The sequence below is a fragment of the Phytophthora sojae genome, assembly GCF_000149755.1.
Source record: "Phytophthora sojae unplaced genomic scaffold PHYSOscaffold_13, whole genome shotgun sequence".
Taxonomy (NCBI): Eukaryota; Oomycota; class Peronosporomycetes; order Peronosporales; family Peronosporaceae; genus Phytophthora; species Phytophthora sojae.
In genome coordinates this window covers 1121795-1146701 of record NW_009258127.1, presented here as the reverse complement: position 1 = coordinate 1146701, position 24907 = coordinate 1121795, and the positions used below count along the sequence as shown (strand labels likewise).

At 55.6% G+C, this 24907-nt stretch overlaps 7 protein-coding genes across 7 annotated transcripts; 3 read left to right on the top strand and 4 right to left on the bottom strand.

Moving 5' to 3' along the window:
- Positions 1 to 606: 606 nt before the first annotated feature.
- PHYSODRAFT_249994 (hypothetical protein) lies at positions 607 to 1141 on the bottom strand (the record flags this gene model as incomplete). The annotated part of the gene is made up of 2 exons (XM_009539459.1): positions 607 to 989; positions 1132 to 1141. The coding sequence occupies 2 exons, from the start codon at positions 1139 to 1141 to the stop codon at positions 607 to 609; spliced, it is 393 nt and encodes a 130-aa protein (XP_009537754.1).
- Positions 1142 to 2802: 1661 nt separating this feature from the next.
- On the top strand, positions 2803 to 4161 carry PHYSODRAFT_529735 (hypothetical protein; the record flags this gene model as incomplete). The annotated part of the gene is made up of 1 exon (XM_009539458.1): positions 2803 to 4161. The coding sequence occupies one exon, from the start codon at positions 2803 to 2805 to the stop codon at positions 4159 to 4161; it is 1359 nt and encodes a 452-aa protein (XP_009537753.1).
- Positions 4162 to 4471: 310 nt separating this feature from the next.
- PHYSODRAFT_341143 (hypothetical protein) lies at positions 4472 to 7283 on the top strand (the record flags this gene model as incomplete). The annotated part of the gene is made up of 4 exons (XM_009539457.1): positions 4472 to 5203; positions 5254 to 5642; positions 6425 to 6920; positions 7158 to 7283. 4 exons carry the CDS (start codon positions 4472 to 4474, stop codon positions 7281 to 7283), a joined length of 1743 nt encoding a protein of 580 aa, XP_009537752.1.
- A 542-nt stretch (positions 7284 to 7825) lies between these two features.
- Positions 7826 to 9646, bottom strand: PHYSODRAFT_530048 (hypothetical protein; the record flags this gene model as incomplete). Its single annotated transcript, XM_009539456.1, has 4 exons — positions 7826 to 7869; positions 7956 to 8237; positions 8305 to 8467; positions 8612 to 9646. 4 exons carry the CDS (start codon positions 9644 to 9646, stop codon positions 7826 to 7828), a joined length of 1524 nt encoding a protein of 507 aa, XP_009537751.1.
- A 1967-nt stretch (positions 9647 to 11613) lies between these two features.
- PHYSODRAFT_377116 (hypothetical protein) lies at positions 11614 to 11826 on the bottom strand (the record flags this gene model as incomplete). Its single annotated transcript, XM_009539455.1, has 1 exon — positions 11614 to 11826. A coding segment is annotated over one exon (213 nt), but the record flags the coding sequence as incomplete, so codon positions are not given.
- A 465-nt stretch (positions 11827 to 12291) lies between these two features.
- PHYSODRAFT_353033 (hypothetical protein) lies at positions 12292 to 14874 on the bottom strand (the record flags this gene model as incomplete). The annotated part of the gene is made up of 5 exons (XM_009539454.1): positions 12292 to 12748; positions 13109 to 13287; positions 13357 to 13847; positions 13911 to 14627; positions 14697 to 14874. 5 exons carry the CDS (start codon positions 14872 to 14874, stop codon positions 12292 to 12294), a joined length of 2022 nt encoding a protein of 673 aa, XP_009537749.1.
- Positions 14875 to 15060: 186 nt separating this feature from the next.
- PHYSODRAFT_341139 (hypothetical protein) lies at positions 15061 to 16929 on the top strand (the record flags this gene model as incomplete). Its single annotated transcript, XM_009539453.1, has 5 exons — positions 15061 to 15108; positions 15159 to 15749; positions 15833 to 16450; positions 16518 to 16779; positions 16856 to 16929. The coding sequence occupies 5 exons, from the start codon at positions 15061 to 15063 to the stop codon at positions 16927 to 16929; spliced, it is 1593 nt and encodes a 530-aa protein (XP_009537748.1).
- Positions 16930 to 24907: the final 7978 nt, after the last annotated feature.

Sequence of the window (24907 nt, the reverse complement as noted above, 5' to 3'; positions counted from 1 at the left end):
GGTTCTCGGTCCTCGTACGTACAGCTCCGTACGAACGTTCAGGTAGTCGGTCGTTGGACGGACTACAAAGTGCTACCAGGTGTAATGGGCCTACCTTGGCTCACTACTAGGGCTTACACGTATGCGCACGTGTATGAGGAAGCATAGGTTTCTTTTACTTGAGTTAAGTATACTCGAGATCCACGAGTATACTTTAAACAAGATAAAGGCTCCAAGTAGCGGGTTTTGGTAAAAGATGAAAACTGCTATTTTTGTTTTATGTTTCTGACGTCCTCTAAATGTAATATTCTAAACTAGGAATCTGCCAACGGCTGGTTGATAGGATTCTGCTAACAATCAAGTCACTCATTAGCAAAAAGATGCTGCTTTCAGCCAATAGGAATCCTAAATGTGCATGGACCACCCGTCGTGGTGGTCGTAAATGTATGCAGCCATTGGTGTACATTACACCAAGGTCGAGGAAGTGTTCAAACCTCTAACAGACATCGTATCTGTTAGAGTAACAAGTGACTGTAGCCACTTGTGCGTGTAACCCCGTTACAGCCTTGGTCTTGGCTTCCTGGCGACGGCGCTCACGCTGGTTCAAAGGCTTGGCCTTCGGCTTCTTCAACGCGCTTGACGTGCATCACGGCGGTTAAACGGCCGGATAACGAACTGGTCCTTGCGCTTGATCGCAGAGTCCGAGTCGCCACTTGAGTCTTCGTCAGAGCCTGATTGGGGCTTGTCATCGTCGTCACTCTCGTCGTAGTCGACGGCGTCGGAGTCGATCTCAGCCGTCTTTGCCGGCGTGGTCTTCAGCGGGTCGTCGGCGTCGGACATGTCGCTCCCGGTGTCCTCGCTGTCGTCCTCGGAGACACCATCGTACTCGGGCTTCGTCACGAAGCCGAGTAGTCGAGGGCTGCGCCCACGCGAGCCTTCCAGACGTCGAAGTTGTCGGCTCCGACGAGTCTGGGGAAGTCGTCGCTGGAGGCTTGGCTTGGGCTCATAACCTGTTGCGAGGTTAACGGAGAGACTAGGAGGAGAGGAGTGTGGAGGAGTCGTCAAAAGACGAAGTGAGTTAGATTAGAGATGGCGCACTACCAGTAGCAGAGTTTAGATGGTTGGTTCTAGCAAAACTACACTGGTACAGACTATACAGCATAGTTACTCCTTGACTAACAGCTTTGAAGGGACCTTTTGTATCAGATCATCCGTTTCCTGAGGTAGTTGGTACTATGTACCACTATGTAAAGGGTGCAAACATTGACACAGTGTATTGTGTGTTCTGTTCAAAATTTCCATGGGCGGTTTGTTGAACCGCCCGAGCCAAATCTCCGGCCAATCTCCGGGCCACTAGGATTGGTTATAGGCACCCGTTTAAGAACGTATTGGCCTTGACATGCGGGCGCTTGGACCATATTGTTTGGGCCCGGAGATTGGGCAAATGACTTGAGTTTTGTATTTGGCGATTGGAACGGGGTCTCCAAACCGCCGCGATTTGGAAATTTTGACCGGAATTCACAATACTAGTACCATCGGTCAACAAACGACAAGCGAACGGGCAACGTTAGCAAACGTGGTCACGTGCTGTTATCGGGCCGTATGGCCACACAATCGGTCGCACTTCAATGATGATCTGCTTCTTCATGTCAGCGAGACAGCGCAACACAAGAGGGCGAAAACGAATCGCCCCTCAGTACATACACGGTGTATATACACCGTGTATGACACACCAGTGGAAAAGATAAATACTGGTACATGAAAGGTTAGTTGTCGACAAGACTTCGTCAAAACAGATTTATTGCTTACACATACCCCTTGGCGCGGATCATTTCCCTAAGTTACTGGGATGTTGGTTGTCTTTTGCACCTTCACCGCCGTCAGCGAGCGATCTGCCAACGATCACCGCCCGGATCTGCTCTCGCGATGCCTATACGTACTGCAGTACTCTGATGAAGAGTTAGTTGGGTTTTGTGAACCTCTTCGTACTCTCTCTATCGGCTCCCACTTCCAGATTTTCGCTCTCACGGACACGCCAACTCCCTCCGAAGCTCACACAAAGCTGACCAACAAAATGAAGCTCATCCACGTCACTAGTGTGGTTCTTGTGCTGTGCATCGCTCAAGCGAGCGCCGTCCCAGATCCCAACAAGGAATACAACAAAAGGCAGGACCCCTGCCTCAACGATCTGAACAGAGGCCGCCCTCACCACCATTTGCGCCGCGAGTAAGGTGTCGCCACCACCGCCGAACCTTCGGCCTTCTCTAACTCCAAATTGATGTTGGTGCCCACCGTCAAACACATTGTTATCATCACAGTTCTCGCGCGTTTGCGCTTCTACTCGGTATATTAATCCTCTACTTGGCGGCTGAAGCCAGCGAGCTTAGCTGAGACCACTGCACCGAGCCTAGCGCCATCAACGCCAGTCAGTAAACACGATCGAGTGCCACCGTCGATCACCACAGTGATCGTCGACGCAAACTCGACTCGCAACCTCCCACTGATGTCTGCTTCGTGCAGAGCTGGCCTCAACACGCCACTAGATGTGGGGAGGGAGCCCACCGAGGCCGCCGCTGTCTTCCAGCGGCAAGGTCGCCGCTATTGATGCACCGTCGGCCAGCTGCACTCCGGCTCACTTCAAGCTCTCGCCATGTTGGACTTTGATGCCGAGGCGTCACGCGTCGGCCACTTTCGGATATGGCGGCGCTCGGAGGGACACGCGATCTTCGGCCCGCGACGCCTTCGATCCGCCACCCAACCACTCGCTCATTCCTCAAGTCGCTTCGAGCTACTCAAGTCTTCAAACGTTCCCCAGTTCGAGCCATGCAGCGCGTCCGCAAGCACGTGCACCAGTTCGCGAGCGGCCGAGCGTCGGGCTACGGCGCGGCCTACACGCTTCCCGTGTTCCTGACGGTGGCCGCCATCTCGCTGTGGGTGAACGCGACGCACCTGCAGTGGCTCGGCCTCGCGCACGTCGTGGTGCTGCTCAAACTGTTGCTGCTGCTGGGCGTGCACGAGCTGCTGCGGCCCTTCTGCCTCTCGTTCGGCGACGTGTGCGCGCTGACGGCCCACGTGGGCTCGGCCGCCAACGCCGCCGTGCTGCAGTTCGTCACGCGCGGGCTGCGGCCCAAGTTCCCGGAGTGGACGCTCTGGTACGAGTGGTTCCAGGCCATCGCGTTGGCCGCGGGTCAGCGCAACGGCGGCCACATCCTCAAGATGCCCAACGCGCTGGCGTTCCGGCGCAACTTCGAGCTCATCGGGCGGCTGCTGGGGGCCGCGGCCTGCTGGCAGCACGGCGCGCAGCTCGAGAGCTTCCGGCACAACGGACTCGAGCACCTGTGGCTGCGCTCAAAGGGCGGCAGAACGGACTCGAAAGAGGAGGAAGGGGAGAATCCACCACAACAGCGACGCCGAGTCATGGTGCTGTACTACCACGGCGGGGGCTACGCGCTCTTCAGCCCGCGCTTCTTCGTCGAGTTCGCCTGTCGTCTACTGACTCAGGTCCAGAGCCAGCTCCGGGCCGAGGCAGTGGACGTGCAGGTGCTGCTGGCCAACTACCGGAAGCTGCCCGAGGTGCGCTTCCCCGCGCCTCTGGACGACGCCATGGCCATGTTCGACTACCTCGTCTCGGTGGAGAAGGTCTCGCCTGGCAACATCGTGCTGGCGGGCGACAGCGCGGGCGGAGGCCTCGTGCTGGCCACGCTGCTGAGACTGCGGCGGGCCAGGCGGGAGATGCCGCTGGCCGCGCTGTGCAACTGCCCGTACGCGGACCTGTCGGCCGACGTGGCCGTGTCGGAGCACTGCTTCATCTCCAAGTCCATGCTGGACGCCATCCGGGACTTCTGCGTGCACGCGGCCCCCTCGTCGTCGTCGTCGTGGCGAGAGGGGGCCATGCTGCAGACGGATCTGCGCGGCCTGCCCCCGCTCTTCGTGCAGGCCGCGGAGTTCGACATTCTGCATCGCCAGTCGCTGGCGCTCGCCCGGAACGCCCGGTCCGACGGGGTGCAGGTGGAGCTGGACGTGCACGCGCGCATGCCCCACGTGTTCACGCTCTTCCCGCACTTCATGATGCCGCAGTCATCCGTGGGCGTCCAGAGGTTCGCCGCCTTCATTGCGCGGCAGGTGCAGGCGACGACGCACCGAATACCCGTACAACTTCCAGGAGCAGCTCCAGCCTTCTGAAGACGACGTCGAATGAGGATCGCAGCCATTATTCGTTGTTTGTGAAAAGGTGTCGTCATGAATTTGTAGGTGCAATTTCAAGTCTGTTTTCATTAACAATAACATTCTTGGTGTTAAATTCAATCAATTTAGACAGACATTTAGACTTGTCCATGTTCTCTTCATTTTAATGTTAAAACAGATTTTGATTGGTATGCACGTTTTTATTGACCGATATCTTACCAAAATCTCCGAAACCGACCAACGGATTCGATTCCGTATGACACCCCCCACGCTCGAGCTGCTTGACGGCTGCGTTGGCCACTCCTCCATGCTCGGGGCCGTCCTTCTACTCTCCCTCGCCATTCTCCACCCTCAGTTGTTCGCGTGGGCTGTCGCTATCGTCGCCCTCTTGTCGGTTGTGTGGATGCTGCTCTTCGCCGGATTCTGCGCGACGCCGTGGGAGGCCTGGAAGCTTACATCCAACGCGTTGCTGGCCGTGACTCGGGCTTATGGTGACTACAGATCGAGGGGGGCACAGCCGTTACTCCCCTCGTGGACGTTGCAGTTCGAGCTCCTGACTGCCGCCATGCGGGTGTGCACTCGGACCTTTGGCCATCGGATCGTGTTAGAACGACACGCTCGCTACATCCGGCGACAGAGTGAAGTGGTTGGGACGCTGAGGGGCTGGGTGGCGTGCTGGTGCCACGGCACTATGGAAGGGGTGACGGTGAACGGGTTGGAGCATCTCTGGCTAAGGGCCAAAAGGGAGCAAAGGGCAAGGAAGAACCGGTTCGTGGTCATGTACGTGCACGGTGGGGGATACGCAGCGCTGAGCCCGCGGTTCCACATTGATTTCTGCGTCACTCTGGCTGGTGAGAGCATGCGGCAGATGAACGAGAAGCTGGAAGTCGACATGGCGGTGGGAGTGGATGCGTTTCTCGTCAACTATCGCAAGGCGCCGGAGCATCGGCACCCAGCCGCGGAAAAGGACGTGCTGGCGATGTACGACTATCTTTTGAGCCATGAGAACCTTCGGCCAGAGCAGATCATTCGGGGGACTGTACGGGAGCAGAGCTGGTGTTGGCAACGATGCTGCATCTTCGCCGCGAGAGAGGGACTTCTCGCCTGCCACTTGCTGCGATTTTGGCGTGCCCCGTGGTTGATATTGCAACTCTCTGCGAGGGAGAGGACGTCGATGCAGAGTACTGCATTCTGTCCAAGCCAATGATGCAAGCTATTGGACAGAGTTATCTGTCGACACCTGAAGCTCGCGCAGCATGGAGGCGTTCGTCGTCGGCTCTAAATCCAGACCACGACTTGAGCGAGCTTCCACCAGTGTTTGTACAGGCTGGAGAGCGCGATTACCTACTTCCACAAGCCCAAACGTTGGTCGAGAAGGCAAAGGAGATTGACGGAGCCTCAAACTGGGAGCTCGATGTGCACGAAGATATGCCGCACGTCTTCACGAGCTCCCTGCCGTCATATTACCGAGCGCTAACGTGGGAATTCAATGGCTGGCGAGGTTTGCTGCCAATTGTATGTACAGCCGCGTAGTACACAACTCCAAGGCGGCTGGAAATACCGTGAATCCAACAACCAGGAAACAACAAAAGGAATCAGCAGGCGCGTAGTAATAACGGCAAGATACTTACAAAAACCGAGAACTTGTTCAGGCCTCAGCGCGTCATGTTTATTGCCCATTTAGCTTTATCCATCCTTGCACCAAGATCTGTCTATCGGACTTGGATCTCTAAATTTACTGTTTCACTCGCAGGCTTCCTCAATGGTTGCTGCAGTTTGTTCATTACCGAGGCATTCTCCGATACGCGGTCAGAGCAAGATGAAGTCGGTCAGGTTCCATGGTCTGTGCGGCGGGTTGTCGAGCTTTTGTCGCCTGCGTGGCACGTGGATTCAAGCCTCGAATCCCCGAATGGGCCGTCATTTTCGACTGTTTCCAGGCTGTCGTCGCGGCGGCTTTAACAGCCAAAGGGGAGAACATTGTGCGCTTGCCGAAGGCTCAGATCATGCGAAGAAATACAGAGATTCTGGGGGAATCATCGGTTGGGTTTCCGGTTTCCTGCACGGGACGAAAGTGCGAAGTTTTCACCACCTGGGGCTGCGTCACCTGTGGCTCACTTCGAGTTGTACGAATGTTGCTGGCCAAGACACGAGGCGGATCGTTGGGCTATACTTCCATGGCGGGGGCTACGCTGTCCTCTGCCCACGGTTCTACCTTGATTTTTGCAGCCGCCTTATGCATCAACTGCGTGCTCTGTTGAAGCAGCAAGATCGTGACTACGAGGGAGCACCGCGGGTTTCATTCGAGATGCTTACTCGCAGATTACCGCAAACTTCCGGAGCATAATTTCCCTGCACCAATGGAGGACGCAGTCGCGATGTACAATTATCTGATCAAGGAGTGGCTAGTGTCGCCAAAGAATATTATCTTGGCTGGTGACAGTGCTGGGGCCGGACTTGTGCTGTCGACGCTTCATCGCTTGAAAGACGCCGGAGTAGAACTTCCGCTCGGAGCAGTGTGCGCCAGCCCTATGATCAATTGGCCCAGCAAAGAGGACATTTCAAAGGACTGCTTCGTGCAGACGCCACTTCTGGCTGGTATTCGCGACTTTAGCGTTTCCAGTGGCAGTATCACGGAGGAGATATGCAGCCTGAACTTCGACATGCAAGACTTCCCGCCGATTTTCGTTCAGACGGGAGAGAAGGATCTGTTGCATGACCAAGCTAAGCGTCTCTACACCAAAGCACGTTCCGAAGGTGTAGACGTTCGACTCGATGTGCATTCGAACATGCCGCACGTGTTTGCAGCCTTGCCGCCTTTGTTCATGCCCGCTGCGAGCAATTGGGTTGCCAGCATAGCTGAATTCATTTTAAAACTTCTCTAGGACCAGAAACGTAGATTTTACTGTTAAAGGGACCGGCTGCATGCTCTTTGCCTGTATTATCCACCTTCAATGGTTTTCCGTAAGTCCGACAAGGCACTCGCGAATTTACAGAACCTGCAGTTCAAACAGTGGCTGAAGCAAGGCGAGACTCCAGAGTCTGTCACAAAGGGCAACTTTGACGAGAGGGGCACAGGCGTCGTTCTTAGCTGCTACGACTTCAACAAAGCGAATTCGTGAATCCACGACCTACAGCGGCACTACATGCACCTCGGAATTTGTTGCAAAACGATTTTTCCTTGCATTACAGATTCATAGCTTCATTTAAAAAAAAATCTTCTGCTAAGTACTTCACAGTCGCTTCGTTTTTGGGTGTATGGATCTGCCTGCCACAACACTTAGCACCACACACGGGGGCCAATCGTGTCGATTGCTCTCGACATGAATTGGATAAGGTTGACATTCTTGCATAGTCTTCAGTTTCAGAAGCTTCTCAAGAGATCAAGTTCATCTATGAGTGTTGCGCTACATTTTGCGTTAGCCAAGTCGGGTGCACCACGGAACGCTTTCTAGCAACGGTATTTACTCGCTTCGTCGTGTACGCGAGCTGTCGTTGCTTGAACATGTTTCGTCGTTTTACAACATGTAGATGCTATCCATATCTTCGCTATTTTGTAGCAATGGAAGTGCCAACTCCAGGCGAACCAACTCTTTATTTCGAGGTGGTCGCTGCTCGGATCCTTGCATTATTTAATACGAAGTGGATTATGTCACGACATCGTCTACTTGTTAAACAGCCACGCAAAATGAAACGTGTAATCGTATCCTGTCACCACACACACACACACACACACGTACGCGCCACTTAGCTACTATACGGAATAGCTACTGTAGAGGTTAATACACACTTACCTATATGTTTCAGCGCGCACTGTGCGTTGTAACAGAGCCAGTAGGTCAGATGAATCTGCACGAAGTCGCCCTGTTTCTCGAAGACGAACGCGAGAAGTCGGACTGGGGACAGCCCCAGGATACGCCGCAGTAGGATATCCAAACACAGTAGTGAGAGAAGCTGAAGGAACCAGTAGACAAGAAGCTTATACAGCGTTTCGTAGAGCTGGCTTTCGCTCATATTGATGAAGACTTCGTAGTAGTCGCGGTTCGGAAGATGGTACGTAACAATCAGATAGATCGCTAACAAGATATGATGTTAACAAGAGTAAATTACGGAATCATGCCAAAAACCTTGTTGAGAACGTACCAAAATGTTGAGGAATCACCACCTCGATATAGTTGAGCAGAAGTAGAAATTCTGCCATGTACAGCAGCCGTTGGACCTTGTGGGTGTATTTTGTCGTGATCGGCGTCCTTGGTTTTGACTTTCGGGCACGAAAATCGTTAGTTTCTGCTGGGTGAACGGTACTCTGACGCGTCCATGCTGTCGATATTCGAGGAATGTTTGGCAAGAAGGCGGAATCGCTTCTGGGAGCTGCTGATGCAACAGATTCTGTTCCCAGATTCTGAACACTTTCAAGCCGCAATGGTTGTTGTGTAGGACCCAAGGGCACAGCCGATCGAGGATTGGCTGGTGGTGAGTTCTTCGTCTCGCCTCGTTCCAACAGGATACCCGCGCGCTCCAACGTAGTGGGTTTGCGACCGCCAAGTAGTTTAAACCCCAGCGTTCCACGCCAGTGCCTCCAGATGGGCCCATTGTCGATTTGGTGCTCGAGCACCTCGAGCCCTTCGCAGTTACGCAGGATATCACGCAACGACAGCGCGATCAGGATCGCATCGGCTGCAATGATGACCATAGTCGACCAAATCGAGGGCAAACTCTGCATGCAGTACGACACGAAGAGCGAGCCGAACGCGTCCGCGTTAAAGATCACAAGTTCGGGCGTCTCGTCGCCCAGGTGACGAACAGCTCGAGCAAAGAGGTTGCGCATGAGAAGTTTGATCAGCGGGAGCAGCATTGTGAACGCCGTTTGAGATTTCTCAGTCAATGTCGTGAAGATATGGTAGTAGAGAGGGTAAACGGAGATCATGAATACCTTGCACACCATCAATTTGGCCATACCAATCAGCATCACAACGGCGGAGGGCGTCTCTCGAATCCTACTCGCCCATTGAACTGCCATCACGGCTACAGTAATCGTAGTCCAGCCCGGGAGAATAACCAACGAGCTGAACGGTACTGGAAATCCGATGACGAGCGAGAGTACATAGAGACTCCCAGTAGTAAAGGCCGACACCACCAGCGAATCTCGGACAAAAGGCTTCGTGGGATACGGGAGCAGATAATACATTCCTCTACGGAATTGGTGAATAACCATGCTGGTCGTCATCAAAATACACAAGTAGTGCCGGACAAAGAATGCCATGTTGGCCGCGACGCCCTCGGATGGATCAGCGAGGGGGATGGAGTCGATTAAAAACGTCACCAGCAAAGACGGCAGTGGGCTTGCGACAACGACAACCCAGGCTCGAAGCAAGTTGGTTTCTCGGGTGTACTTGGCTAGGTCGACGACGCGCTTGTTGGAGTAACTTCCCTGAAGCTCGACTTGCGTGGCCTCCCAGAGTTTGGCCACTTGCTGAGGTTGCATTCTGTTGATATGAACTTGGCGTGTTGAGGTCTGCAAACCTTGTCAGGTGCGCGGAGGACCGCCAGCACATACTTGATTTTTATTTTTAGTAGTAGTTTTTATGAGCGTTTAAGCGAGACTAGGGGAATAAATTCCTGATGCGGATCCGTGAGGTAAGCATACCGTGTCGGTTAATGATCGCCATTGTTAACTTTTATAGATCATGGGATTGTTTCAAGCTAACGTCAGGTTATTATCCTCGCATGCAGGGAATCGGTGGGTCCTGTCGCAAAGTGATCGATGCGCTATGCAAGAGCTGCCCAGACTTTGGTAGCTCCATACACTTGGCAAGCCAACTGAGTAAGTTGGAGTCGGCGTTCCCTTTGCCATGGCACCTCTACTTGTTGGACAGCCACGCAAAATGAAACGTGTAATCGTATCCTGTCACCACACACACACACACGTACGCGCCACTTAGCTACTATACGGAATAGCTACTGTAGAGGTTAATACACACTTACCTATATGTTTCAGCGCGCACTGTGCGTTGTAACAGAGCCAGTAGGTCAGATGAATCTGCACGAAGTCGCCCTGTTTCTCGAAGACGAACGCGAGAAGTCGGACTGGGCACAGCCCCAGGATACGCCGCAGTAGGATATCCAAACACAGTAGTGAGAGAAGCTGAAGGAACCAGTAGACAAGAAGCTTATACAGCGCTTCGTAGAGCTGGCTTTCGCTCATATTGATGAAGACTTCGTAGTAGTCGCGGTTCGGAAGATGGTACGTAACAATCAGATAGATCGCTAACAAGATATGATGTTAACAAGAGTAAATTACGGAATCATGCCAAAAACCTTGTTGAGAACGTACCAAAATGTTGAGGAATCACCACCTCGATATAGTTGAGCAGCAGAAGAAATTCTGCCATATACAGCAACCGCTGCACCTTGAGCATATAACTTATCCTGGTCTTGGAGCTGGAAGACTCTGGAGCTTCTGGGACAACCGTGTTCTTCCCCAGCCATGCAGTTGAAGTTCGCGAGTTGCCTGAAAAGACTGCAAACTCCCTTGTGGACTCGGAACCTCCGCCAACCCCATTGCCCATCCCTTTGACACTACCAAGATCGGAAACTCTGGGTCCTAGTCGCTGCTGGTGCGTAGTGAAAGGCAGGATCTTTGCTGCTCGGGGTTTTGTGGACTGCAAACTCGTAAAGTAACAGGGCTCAGCCAATTCCACGAGGATGTTCGCGCGTTCTAACGTGGTCGGTTTGCGACCGCTTAGTAGTTTGAACCCCGCCGTCCCGTGACAGGTTTTCCAGACTGGTCCACGGTCAATTTGGCCCTCTAGTTCCTCGAGCCTCTTGCGGCAACGCAGAATATCGCGCAAGCACAACGCAATTAACAGAGCATCTGCAACAATGATCACGATCGTTGAATACATGGACGGCGAGCTCTGCATACAGTACGACACAAACAGCGAGCCGAACGCGTCCGCATTAAACACCACGACCTCAGGCGTCTCGTCGCCTAAATGACGCACAGCTCGGGCAAAGAGGTTTCGCAAGAGCAGCTTGATCACGGGGAGTAGAAACGAGAAGGCGGTCTGGGCTTTTACTTACAGAGTTGTGAAGATGTGGTAGTACGGAGGGTAAATGAAGATCAGCAACGCGTCGCACACCATCAGTTTGCACATGCCGATTAGCATTGGTTTGGCTGAGGGGTTGTCTCGAGCCGGCACTGCCCATTGAATTGCCATTGCGAATAACGTGATCATAGACCAACCGGGGAGGATCACCAATGAACTGAATGGTACAGGAAACCCGATGATGAGCGACACTCCCAATAGTCAAAGTCGACACCACGAGAGAATCGCGAACAAATGGCTTGAAACGATACGGAAGCGCATCGTGCATCCCTCTGCGGAATTGGTGGATTACCATGCAGGTCGTCATCAAAAGGCTGAAAAATTCCCGGATGAAAAAGTTTTTGTTGGCCGCGACGCCCTCGGATGGATCTGCGAGGGGCAACGCGTCGAAGAGAAATGTCACGATCAAACAGGGCAGTGGGGATGCGAGAACGACAGCCAGAGCTCGAAGCGAACTGGTGTTGCGCGTATATCGTGATAGCTCGAGGACGCGCTTGTTGGAGTACCTGCCTTGTAGCTCGACTTGCGCGGCCTCCCACAGTTGGGCGAGTTGCTGCGGTTGCATTGTCTTTCGGATCACGCGTTGGTGCGTTAAGCCTCCCGACACCCTAAATGTGTGATCGTAATGGATGTGTTGGTGTGGAAGGCACCGATACGGATGAACAATTTCGTACTTCCTTTTGTATTTTTAGGGGGTAGTTGAAATTGAGTCAACGTGAACAAGAATAAATCCAAGGCGGAGTCAGGGGTTAGCTTTAACCCCTCGAAGCCCTCAGGCAAACCCATATTGGCATGGAATCTGCGTGGTGCTACAAATGCACGGTCTGAAAGTGGCTACACAAGATGAATGATACGCTCCTGAATCATATTCGTGTTATCAGAGCTAGACTCGTTTGTTGTGTACAACAACAGTGACTGCTTCTTGTTCTCGGGCGGGCTGCTACTACACATTCACTCTCTACAACACTTTACACTTGAGCTCGAGGCGGCTGGTCTTGGACGTGAACTGGTCATGAATCGGCTAGAAGAGTCGGCGGTTGATCTTCTGGCGCGAGCTCGAGCTGGAGTCTGCCTTCGCGCTGCTTCGAGTCGGGGCTTGATCTTGTGGCGCGCCTTGCGGGGCTGCAGTCATGGGGTGACGAATGCTTCGGCGGCGGTTGCGAGGGGTGGTCGCTGCACGGCGAAAGCTTCGAGAACGGAGCTCCAGCACGTCCAACGCAGCAGACTGACCCTCCTTGCCCTTCACACAGGATGACGATGGAGGCGTCCCCGCTCGCGACTCGCTGTCCGGTAGCGTTCCTTGCAGCCCCGCCACGACGCTGAGGACGAACGGCGTTAGCAGCTGCGGTGACGGGCTGCAGACGTCCTGGGCGCGCAGCCTGCTCGGCGTGGCCTGGGCTGGGAGCGGGTCCATGCTGTCGAAGAAGTGCTGGCCGTCCTCGCCCAGCTCGAACTCGATCAGGTCGCCGTCGTAGCCGCTCAAGAAGGTGCAGATCCACTCGTACCCGTCCGCGTCGCTCCTGTCGTCCTGCCAGCTCATGCTTGTCTTGCCGCCACAGGTAGACTTCAGGAAGAGCGAGTCTGCACTGCCGAGGGCTTTCTACAATGAGCTCGCCGCCGCAATTGAAGTCTTTGAAAGCCACCAGTCGGAAAGTACGCTCGCCTGAAACTCAAAAATTTAAACTGCTCGATCTTGTCCGCCTCCGCCGCTGTATTTTCTCGAATCCTGCCACCAAACAACGAATGCCCTTGAGAAAGGTGAGCAATTGAGCGCATCCCGTCGATTGAACACGTTTCATTCTGCGATCGACGAGTCAAGCGGCTTACTCTATAGCTACTCATCGTCGTCATCCTCAGCATTGGCGTGGTCTTTACCGTCAATTTCGTCTATTTGTTTCGGAGGCTGGGCCAGGCGCTTAAACCAGTCCTTCTCGTGCATCGTGGTGAACTCCTGGACGTCGAACTCGTCCTCTAATGAGCCGTAGCTATCCGCAGTCTCGAGCCATGTACGGCATTGCTGCGAAGTCAACCAAAATTCCGTTAGTAAAAGTGACAACGCTTGCATGATAGAACAAAGTGAGCTTACCTCTTCGTGTTCGAATGCAGGGGACGCGTACAAGCACGCAAGGTAGTAGCCGCCGAGCTTGTCGTGGAAGTGGTGGGCGGAGCGCAACACCTCCACCGCATGCGTGAAGCGAGCGCCTCCGCTCGATTTCTTCCGCTTTTGCTGCTTCTTGCTAGGTTCAGCCGCTTCGTTTCCAAGCTCGGGGAACGAGCGCACAAAGGCCGCAAGTCCCTTGCCCAGCGTGTTGAGCAGGTGCGGGACTCGCTCATCAATCTCCTCCTCCGCGGGCTCCTCTTGGTCATGAGTGTCTTTACGGTGGCAGATCTCGTGGCACTCCTTCAGGTCGAAGCCGGCCTCGGCCAACAAGCGCTTGTACTGAGCTTCTAAGTCGTCAAACAGCTTGGTCCACTCTTCGGCCGTCGGCTTGGCCCCCAGACTCTCCCTGGCCAAGCACCTGGCAGCTAGATAGTTGGTCATCTCCATCAGCGCCTCGGCACTGTCCTGGTTCAGCTCTGCGCAAAGAAACAAAGCTGTCAGGCGCCTGAAATTCTGGGCGAACTTACTGCTCAACCTACCAATAGCTTCCTTGTACAGCGCCAGCGTGCGGTAGAGGTCCTCCGCACTCTTGGCGTCCTCCAGCAGGCCCTGCAGCACGGCCTCGAGCAGCTTCGCCTCGGCAAAGTCGGCCGCCGTCACCTTATCATCATCCTCTTCATCTTCTTCCTCCTCCTGCTCCTTCTTCTTCTCAACCTCCTGCTCCTCCTTCTGCTTGGCCACCTCGGCCTTGTAGATCTCCTCCAGCTTGGCGCACACCTGCAGCGCCCTCCTGTAGTACTCGTTCTTGGCCTGCTCCTGGCCCGCGTCCTCCTGCTCCAGAAAGGCCACGAGGTCTCCGCCCTCCTTGAGCGCCTTGGCGAACTGGAAGCGCGTCTCGAACGTCGTGCCGCCGTCCACCTGCACGGCCCGCTCGAACTTGGCCAGCGCCTGGTCCAGCAGCGGCCGGCCGCGCGTCTCCGTGGCCACGATGAGCAGCGACGACCCCCAGAGCGAGAAGCCCACGGGCCCCAGCGCGGCGTCGGCCGCGTCCTCGTTGGCCGCGTCCGCCTGGCTCAACTTCAACATTTGCTGGAACTTGTCGGCCGCGGCGTCGGCCAGCGTCGGGTCCTCGTTCAGCGAGGCCAGGCGGGCCAGCGCCGTGCCCCAGAGGAAGTACGCGTCCAGCTGCTTGGCTACGGGCAGGGCCTCGTTGCTCTCCAGCAGCCTCTTGACCCGCTTGCCGATCTGCCAGGTCTCTATTAGCAGTAAAAGCGTTAAAATGCGATAAAGTGTGTTTTAACGATGAAATGCCACGAGTTACGCACGCTTTTGGGACGTCTCCTCCTGCTGCAGCAGGTCGTTGATGCTGGCCAGCTCGACGTCCACGGCCGAGTCGCCCGAGGCTTCTGCATCCTCTTGGCCAGGCGCTGGCCGCTTGGCCGACGCTCTGGATGCCGCGTCGTCGCTGGCCGCGCGCTGCCGCTTCCGCTCCGTCGGCGCCATCCGTTACTAGTACCCTAGTGAAATGCCTAAAAGCCCTAAAGTACGAGTATGTAGGCACATTGGTACAGTGTACCATCTGATAATCCATCCTAAAAATGAGCCTAAAAACGATATTTTGAGCCTGACTCGAAAGTCTCCGTCGGTCATTGGCGTTCAGTCTTGTTTTAGCCAACGCATCCCTCCAAAATGGTTCGTAAGCGTTCGTCTCTGCTTGAAATCTGGGAGGCCACGCAGGTGGAACTTCGGGCACCTGCTCGACCGGTAGAGTCATCGATCTGGCCAAGTACATCCGTGACACGACTTGGGTGCGGGCCGTTGCAGTCGTCGTGGGGATTCCAGTGCCATGCTTGATAGTCACGCTTCTAATCGACTTCGTGCCACTGGCCCACCCATCGGAGGGCATCATGAACAACAAACTGTTTTTGCTGCGGGAGTTCTACTGCTTCATAGTGATGACGTTCCTGGCCATCCACCAGTTCCGCACGGGGGTGCGTACAGAGCTCGCCTACCCGACCAAGCGAGTCATTCGAGACACGCTCATCGTGTCGGCACTGACGGTTGGGGTTCTCTGTGGGGCCATCTTGTGGATTGGCTTCCCCGTGCCGTTCACGACACTTGTGGTCGTCCCTGCTTGGCTGACTCTGACGCTTATTCCCATGGGCATTCAGTGGGGGAGGTATCTGCTACACAACCCGAAGGCCGTGACGATGCTCATCGACATGGTGAAGTTGTGGATCTGCGACTTCTTGCTGGGCTTCATCTACCCTCCGTACTTTTACATCTTCACCTCACTGACGAGCCAGGCTCAGATGGCGTTCACGCTGTTGTTGCCAGTGATCAAGATCTTCATGAGGAATCTGTTCGCACGCCTGTCGGTCATCTAGGCGACGAGACGCCTGGGCTCGTCATCTTCAATGCGGACGTGTTTGGGTCGCTGTTCGTGGCCTACTGCATGCAGAGCTCGCCCTCGTTTTGGACGACGATGGAGCTCATGGTGGTTGACATCTTCCTCATCGGTCTGTCACTGCGGGATATCGAGACAGCGCGCAAAGGGCTGGGCGAACTCGAGCGCAAAGTGGACGACAGCTACATGTGGAGCAGCCACCACGGCACCGTTGGTTATATCAGTCTAGGGGGTCGAATGCCCACCACGATCGAGAGAGCGAGTATTCTCCTCGAGAGGGAGTCACAGACACACGCTGAGGCCTCTCGGTCGTCTCAACTGCTGGAGCTTAAAATATTGCAGCTGGATGCCGAGCAAGAGCGGGAAGGGCCCAAACTCGCCACGCTCACGGCGAAGAAAACGTTTACATCGTCCGTCACGACGATTGCCAAGGAATTCCGCAAGGCGTTTGAAGAAAGTGGTCGTATTTACCCCACGGCGAAGAGTCCGGAAGTTAAGGGGATCGTTAAAGAGTTGAAAGGAGACGCCCGTGACACGGAGAGCCGAACCCTGAGCTCTCAAGATAGGCTGAAGTATACGCGCAAGGTGCGGCGACTGCTCTACATGGCGGAGTTTCTGCTCCTCCTCAACTACGTCGAAGTCATCATCCCGCTCGTCTTCTGTACGTACTGTGTAAGAATCCTTACTGATTACTCTATCTCTAATCGAGTGTGCTGCTGTATTGGAGGTATCTACTTAGTTGCCACCTCCCAACCGCGACTATTACGCGATCTACGACGGAATCGACCAGGGCCAACTCATCGAGACACTGGCCAACGTGGCCTTTTACTGCTTACTGCAATCCGTGTCGTTGGTGCTGTTAACCTTCATGCTAAAGCGCATGCTGGGGTCGTCCCCGATCCAGCAAATCGCCTTTGTGCTGGAAAAGCAAGTCGATTACGTGCAGATCAGCCTCATCTTCTGGCTGTTGTACAATGTCCAGAGCTCGCTACAGCACTTGGGTAGGTCGCACTCCATTCCAACGGCAAGAGATACTAGTACTGACTTGTCTTGTCGTTCTCTGACTGTTCCTGGTAGGCTACGATTACAGCTTCCAGTTTGCGTGGTTATCGCATGAAGCAGGATCGACATTAAATGAAAGTGGGCAGTAGATAGACTCGCGTTCTTTCGAGAATACTGCAGCAGTAGTATCGCAGCTGCATTTGTACATACAATCGCGGATTGCCAGTAGTCTCGTCACCAAAAGCAGGCATCCACACAATTTATATTGCAATTTATATGGTGCGCCTAGCAAGTCTACCCCTGCCACTGCCGGTAGGAATCCCAATTGGAATCACCGCTCGGTAATCGACCGGCCAGCTTACACCAAGCTAAGCACGTTCAAACTCACTGATGAGATCTTGAGGTAGGTCAACTGCGGGCTGCCATGTTAGCTCCGCATAGCCCACCCAGCCAACAAAATAATAAGCGGCACCTGCTGGATTAGTTTTTTTTCGCGTAGATCGCGTCTACTGTGTAGAGATTGGGACCTTCGCCGAAGTCGGATGAGTTGTCTTCTAACGAAGACGTATCACTCTCGTCCACGGCTGGACGTGGACAGCACCATGGCGTCGACAGCGCTTCTTGTCGGAGAACTTCAAGAGGGGCTGGAACAGCTTGGTGGCGTGCCTGCCGGTCGCGTGCCCGCTTAGCTGCCGCGAGAGCGGCAATTTGCTTGAGCCTCTTGCCCTTCTTCGGCATCTTTGTTTTTCCCAAGTGCATAGCTAGCTAAGCCAAGAATCTAAGGTAGACGTGTGTTGAAGTGTGTGCTAATTGGCTAGCTATTGTAGGAGTATTTCAAGCAGTATATTTTTACACTTATCAAAGATATGTTGAGGATAAACAAGGATTGATCTATAATTATTTATTTCGGGCCGACCATATCTTTTTAGAGGGGGATACAGGTCAAGATAGGCATACGCTCGATATGAAATGCATCTTTTTCATCAATATGCCTCTGTCGAGGCTGGGAATACCTGCGTTGAAAAGCGGACATACTTGGTTACATAACTACGATTTGACTTGGATTGAAAATACAGTATTAGTGTCGTGGCATAATTTTAAAAAAATTCTAAAAATATGAGGAGTGTAAACTTCAATGTTAGGGATGGTCTTATTGAGTTATGTAGCTAGAACGCTCCCCACTATCAATGCCTCTGCTAGTTTAGCTACCCTGCTGCTTGCTAACTCGGGCTACTGTGCAAACGTCCCACATGCCGCGGTTGACCCGGAGAAACGCCAGCTGCTCGAAGTTGGCCGGAAGCATGGATCGACGCTGCGGTGTCAATACCTGTAACGGGGTTACATGGAATAGTGATCCTGTCACTATTCCGGGATGGCTACATCGGTCACTCCCCTGGATAGTGACCCAAGTGGCCTCAGAGCCAACAGATACATTTTGTATGACACAAACTATAGGGAACTTAGGATTTGTATGCAGGCCAAATCTGTACCAACCTATAAATACATTCAGTCTTAGATCTACCGCTTTTCAAGTCAAGTCGTCCCCTTCAGAACAGGGACACGTGAACGGCTGTTCACTTGGAGTTTGTATACTCCTGCTTCCTCTGTTAAGAAGTGCTGTGTGCCCCGTCACACTTGGTAGCACTTGTAGTCAATCCTACGCCTACGCGGGTAGATTGGACTACCTGAATCCTCTGTGGTCTCATCGAGTGAGCCAAGATGGATCGTACGGAGTTTCCCCATCTGAACGACTCGCAGTACGAGTCCGTTCGTAAGATGGCAGGCATCTTTGGGACAGATGCCCTGCGTAGCTTAGCGGCCGCGACGCCGGCTGAGCAGGTTGAGCGTATCAACGCGTTCGACACCTACGAGCGAGGGCTCATCGCCCACGTTCAAGGGCTGCAGGCCACTGTGGCCGCGCCGAAGCCGGTGCAACCGAAGCCCCTGCGGCTGAAGGTTCAACCCTTCGAAGGGAAGGAAGGAGAAAACCTTCACTTCTGGGTTCGAGAGGTTGAGCTCGCGATGGACGCGGCTCTCGTCTCGGACGAGCGACTCCGTGTCGCCTTTGCGCTCTCCAACCTTAGTGGTCGCGCTAAGAGTTGGGCGTATACGCGCGAAGCGACGACGCCTGGATGCTTCGCATCATGGTCCCAGCTGTGCGAGCAGCTGCGGGCCGCGTTTCTTCCGGCGAACTACGAGTACCGCCAGCGTTCGCGCTTCCTCGCCTTCAAACAAGGAAGGCGCGAGCTGCATGAGTACATCCAGGAGATGCGAGTGCTTACTGCCTCTTTGGTGGGGAACCCCCTGCCTGAACACATCAAGGTGACCGTGTTCATGGACGGTCTGCGTGTCGGTCCTGCCCGCACGCAACTGTTCCGTGTGCAAGCAAACACTATGGAGGAGGCGATTCAGATCGCCCTCCAGGAGGAGTACAGCCACAAGCAGGCTCGTACCCCCGCCACGGTATGGCAGAGCAACCCTGCCTCTGGCGGTGCGCCTAATGGTAACTCCGGCAATGGAGCGATCAACGGGCCGGTTCCCATGGATCTGGGCATGGCCGAGCAGAGCGACATTCGCTACTACGGCTGTGGCAAGCTTGGGCACATGAAACGTGCTTGTCCCGCGGGAGGACTGAAGAAGAAGTTCTCTTCGAAGCCCTTTGGCTCTAGGGTCGCTGGCAGAAGCCGCGCCCCAGGAACCAGGGGAACGCTGGACACCAGTAGGGGCGGGGCGCCCTACTGGGGAAACACTAAGTCTTCATGAGGGGCGTGCGGGTGGCGCACGCCATGGGGACTTAGCCCCTGAGAGTCTCTGTCTTGGGATCCGTCGAGACTGACGATGACTCCGACCGGGCCGGACAAGGCCTGAGAGTGGAGGTGCCGGACAGCACCTACCAGGTGGGTAACGTAGGTCCACACGCGGGTAACGAAGAACCGCAGGCAGCAAGGGCTGCTGGAGAAGGTGCCGCTGGCGTTGGCGTGGGTAACCAAGTTCCACGCGAGGTCACTCAGACCGTAACTGATGAGGAAGGCACTGCAGGCGCTTCCGATGTGGGTAACATAGTTCCACAGGAGGTCACTCAGACCATAACTCATGCGGGAGTCGCTGGAAGCGCTCCTGGTGTGAGTAACCAAGTTCCACACGGCGAGGTGGGTAACATAGTTCCACCCAGCAAGGCGGGTAACCAAGTTCCGCTCAAGAACAAGGCGGGTAACCAAGTTCCGCTCAAAGACAAGGCGGGTAACGTAGTTCCGCACGAGATCGAGAAGGTCGGTGGTGCCGTCAAGGCGGCGCCACGAGACGAAGACACCCGAGGGTCACGTCGTAAGCCGGGCCTAGGCGTGTGGCCGACGACGCCGGTCGCCAGCGACTCCGAGCCTCCAGCCAAGGCTCCAGCCGCCGAAGAGTGTTATCACATCTTCGACGGCGTGACCGGTAGTCGGGTCAAGACAGGAGCTGTCGAGCTTACAGCTCTGCCCGAGGTTTCAGAGTTGCGGAACCTTGAGGAGCTCGCCATGGAGGACTTCTTGGCCGAGCTAAAGGCCGGAGAGATCGCAGAGTTGGTTCTCCTCCGACCGGAGTCCACGTCGGCCGAGTTGAACTCGTCCTCGGTCATGGACCAGGAAGTCCTGGAGGAGTTCCAGAGACAGCGCGCGCTCTGAGATTCTTAAGAACCCCCGGGACCCGGTGTACCCCTTGGGGAAGGAGTTTGAGGACGCGGTGTCCAAGGATCCACCGTCCAATCTCCCTCCGGACAGGGGAATCAGGCACGAGATCGATCTCGTGCCGGGCACGAAGTACTGTGTCACGAGGCAATGGCTTCTTCCCCGGGAGCAGTGTGAAGTCATTGATGCCTTCTTTGCCGCCAAGGCGAAGGCAGGCATGGTGCGGGAGTCGAAGTCCCCGCACTCGACGCCTACCTTCTGTGTTCGCAAACCGAACGGAAAGTGGCGTCTGGTTCATGCTTATAACAAGCTGAACAGCGCGACAGTGCCTGCGCAGACACCGATCCCGCGCAAGGACGTGTTGCTCAACAACATGGCCGGCTGCACGCTGTATAGCGCGCTGGACCTGGTGGACGGATACTACCAGATTCTGATGCGCGAAAGCGACATCCCACTCACGGCTGTGAGCACGCCGAGCGGTATGCTCTGGGAGTGGCTGGTCATGCCTCAGGGGCTTTCTAACGCCCCGGCAACGTTCAATCGCTTGGTCACACAACTGTTCCGACCTTTGCGTGCGTTCACACAGACGTACTTTGACGACATCTTCGTCCACAGCCGTGCCGAGGCAGGCCAGACGGTCATGGAGGTACATCTCCAGCACCTTCGACGTGTGTTCGAAGTCATGCGGGCGAACAAGCTGTACGCCAACATCAACAAGTGTGTGTTCGCAGCTGAGGAGATCAAGGTCCTGGGCTGCTTCGTCAGCAGCGCCGGGGTCCGGACGGACCCGGAGAAGGTGAAAACCATCGCGGCTTGGCCGCCACCTCGGTCGCAGAAGGACCTACGACAGTGGTTGGGCCTCGCCAACTACCTGCACAAGTATAGTGCAGGCTACGCCGAGCTGGCACGGCCCTTGTCGGATCTCCTGAAGAAGGATGTCGACTGGCGCTGGGAGCGTCGCCATCAAGATGCTTTTAACGACATCAAAGCGAGCTTACAGCGCGCGCCAGTCCTGGCATTGCCGGACGAGACGAAGCCTTTCAGCGTAGTCTGTGATGCGTCTGACTACGCAATTGGCTGTGCGCTATTGCAGGCCGACGATGAAGGCCGCGAACGGGTCATCTCGTTCCAGTCCAGGCAGCTCAAGGCAGCCGAACGGAACTATCCAGTCCACGACAAGGAGCTACTTGCCATGAAGTACGCTCTTGTCAAGTTCCGAGTGCACCTCCTGCGCTCGACGCCCTTTGTCGTTTATACAGACCACGCGTCCTTGCGGACTGCCGTCAACACGCCGCATCTCTCACAGCGGATGGCGCGTTGGCTGTCATTCTTCGCGGAATACAACTTCCGTGTCGAGTACAAGCCGGGCAAGTTGAACGTGCTTTTCGACGCGCTGTCGCGCCGACCCGACTACGAGCTTGCTCATATTAGTCGGGTCACGACGGATCTGTATGATCGAATCAGGCTGGGGTACCGAGACGATGCCAGTCTCGAACCTCTTGTGCGGTTCTTGGCCGCTGGCTCGGAAGCCAAGGCCGAGTGACGCCCCGACAACGTGCAAGGCTGCACCGCTATGAGTGGGCTGACGGTTTGCTCCACTATAGGGTCGAGCCCGAGGATCCTCCCCGTATTGTCGTGCCCAACGACGAGGATCTCAAGTACGACATCCTGATGGAGGCGCACGACGCTCCATCCAGTGGCCATCTCGGCCGTGAGACGACGTACGCGTCTGTCTCGCAGATGTTTTGGTGGCGTCACATGTACAAGTGGGTCGCCACCTACGTCCGTACGGGCGAGACGTGCCAGCGCGTGAAGCCTGCCGGTCACGCCTCGGCACCATTGCAGAGCCTGCCGGTCCCAGCGGACTGCTGGAAGTCGATGAGTCTCGACTTTGTCTTCGGACTTCCGGCCGATGACCGTGGCAACACTGGTGTTGTTGCCTTCGTGTGCCGTCTGAGCAAGATGGTCCACTTTGCTCCAGTTCGTGGCACCGTCACTGGCGACGAGGTCGCTCGCCTGTTCATGGACTGTGTCTTCCGACACCACGGTCTGCCCGAGACCATTGTCTCTGATCGAGACCCGCGGCTCAACAATGCGGTACATGCATCGACGGGCTTTACGCCCTTTTACCTGAACGGGTTGCGCCACCCTCAGGTGCCGCTCATATTATGAGGCAGTACCGGGGCTTCGGTCCTAAGTGGGGGAGAGGCTCGGAAAACCTTTTCCTCCCAAGTCTCGGACGTGAGTCCAGCCACCTTGCGGAAGCAACTGTCCTCGTTTGCCGAAGACAGGCTGAACATAATCAGCAGGGTGCGAGACACCATGGCGCAAGCCCAAGATAAAAAGAAGGAGTACTCTGACCGAGATGGAAGAGGAAACATGAACGTGTGTAAGGTTGGGGATTTAGTTCTCCTAGATACTATAAAAACCTACCGCTAAACACTGTTAGCTCGGTCGAGAGCAACAAGCTGAAGCACCGCTTCATTGGACCCTTCACGGTCCTCAGCCGGCATGGCGCGGCGTACACCATAGACTTGCCCAAGTCGATGACGACTCACCCGACGTTTTACGTGGATCGTCTTAAGAGGTACCATGACCCTCTGGCTCTGGCTGCCCCGCAGGAAGCGGTGGGTGGCCCGGTGGAGAAGAGCGTAGCTCCTCGAAGCGCGGCGTCGAGTCGCGGTAAGGCGCCTGACACGCGCGCTGGTCGTACGACGGAGCGGCGTACATCGGAGCAGCATACGCAGGGGCCCCGTACGAGCCCTGACCAAACTGGGCCTGATACGAGTGGGGCTGCTGCTGCTCCGGATACGGCGCGTGACCATGAAGCTCGACCCGAAGGCCAGCGAGCTGGTTTCGCAGCGAGTCGTAAGACGACAGGTCGGCTCGACGATCCACACGGCCATGGAGACTGCGATTTTCTTGATAGAGCTAGGCAACATCCTCACGGAGCCGCTCCACGGCACCAGGCTGGCCAGCACGAGTGGCAGCCTCGCCACCAAGGCCGACGCCAAGCGCGATCTCGAGGACGTACACACGGTCCCGGAGAAGACGAATCTCCTCTTGCTGCAGGGCCACCACCTGACTCGGGCCCCCAGTATACGGCTGCGTCGCCTCAGGCTCGTAGTCATGGCCGTGCGAGGCCACCGCCGGCCCTCCTTGATCGTAATGGGCAGATCCACTACCACGTTGAACGAGTCGTCCGGGAGCGGCGGCTCCATGGCAAGCACCAGCTGCTCGTGAAGTGGAGGGGTTACCCTGAGTCGGATAACTCGTGGGAGCCCGTTGAGCAGCTCCAGGCAGACTGCCCGAAGGCTGGTGCGATATGGGACGAGAAGCAGCGGCAGCTTCGTAAGTAGTCCTTGGCTTCTTGGCCGATACCAGGGGCACGGTAGCAGACGTAGTCGCACCACGCCCACGCTCTTCACGAGCTTTGGCTCTCGCCTCTTGCTTTCAGCTCGTCCATCTTCGAGTGGAGCTTGCGCTTGCTCACGAGTTGAGCGAACTCGATGCGGAGCTCGCGCAAGTCCAGGATAGCGGACAGAGTGCGATCCTCACGGAGTTCTTTGAACTCTTGGTCGGAATATCCTTTGCGCTGGACGTAGCGCCAGAAGCGGTCTTCCACCTCGTTCCAGGTCATGTTCTCATTCGGCTTGACCCAGTGGTAACCCCACACAGGATGGAGTCCACCCTTGTCCTCCGGCTTCTTGCGAAGCGTGGTGAACTCCTTCAGTGTGAGCTTGTGTGGTGCTAGTAGCACACACCGGGCGGCTTCTATGTCGCCAAGAAAGAGTGGCTCCTTCTCAACGAGAGCACGTTCATAGGAACCCCTCGAGGTGTACCCGCCGATAAGGCCACGAGGAGCCGGGTGCGGCGCACCAGTGCCAGGCTCGGGCGGGAAGTAGCCCTGCGGATACGTGGCACTACCGCCTGACGAAGACTCGACAGCAGTCGCGGAAGCCGACTGCCTGGTGTGTGCCCCCGAACGAGCAGCGTGGTACTGCTCCTGCTGCTCGTCGAGGTCGTTGGAGAGCTCCTTGGGCTCATGGACGGCACGCTCCTCGTCCTCAGACTCCGAGTCGCTGAACAGCTTGGAGCTGGGACCGCGAGGCGACCTGGAAACGGGACGCAGGCCTCTTCGGTCTTCGCAGCGACAGCCGCCTTCGACGCTTGGGCGCGCTCACGACCTTTTGCCAGCGTCAGATGCTTGGGTGGCGACACCGCCTTGGGCTCGGAACCCGCGTCGCTCGACGAATTCTCGGCCACGACCCCAGCGTCGGCCATGGCGACTTCGTCGTGCGACTGCTTGCTGTCGCCTGAGCCGGACTCGGCGTCCTCCGCCTCCTTCTCTGACGAGGCCTTTGCGTCGGCCGAGGCGTTGGTCATGTCGCCTGCCGCCAGCTCCGTGCCTTCGGCAGCGTGCGTGCTGCCCTCCGAGACGTTCTCGTCGTCGGGTGAACTC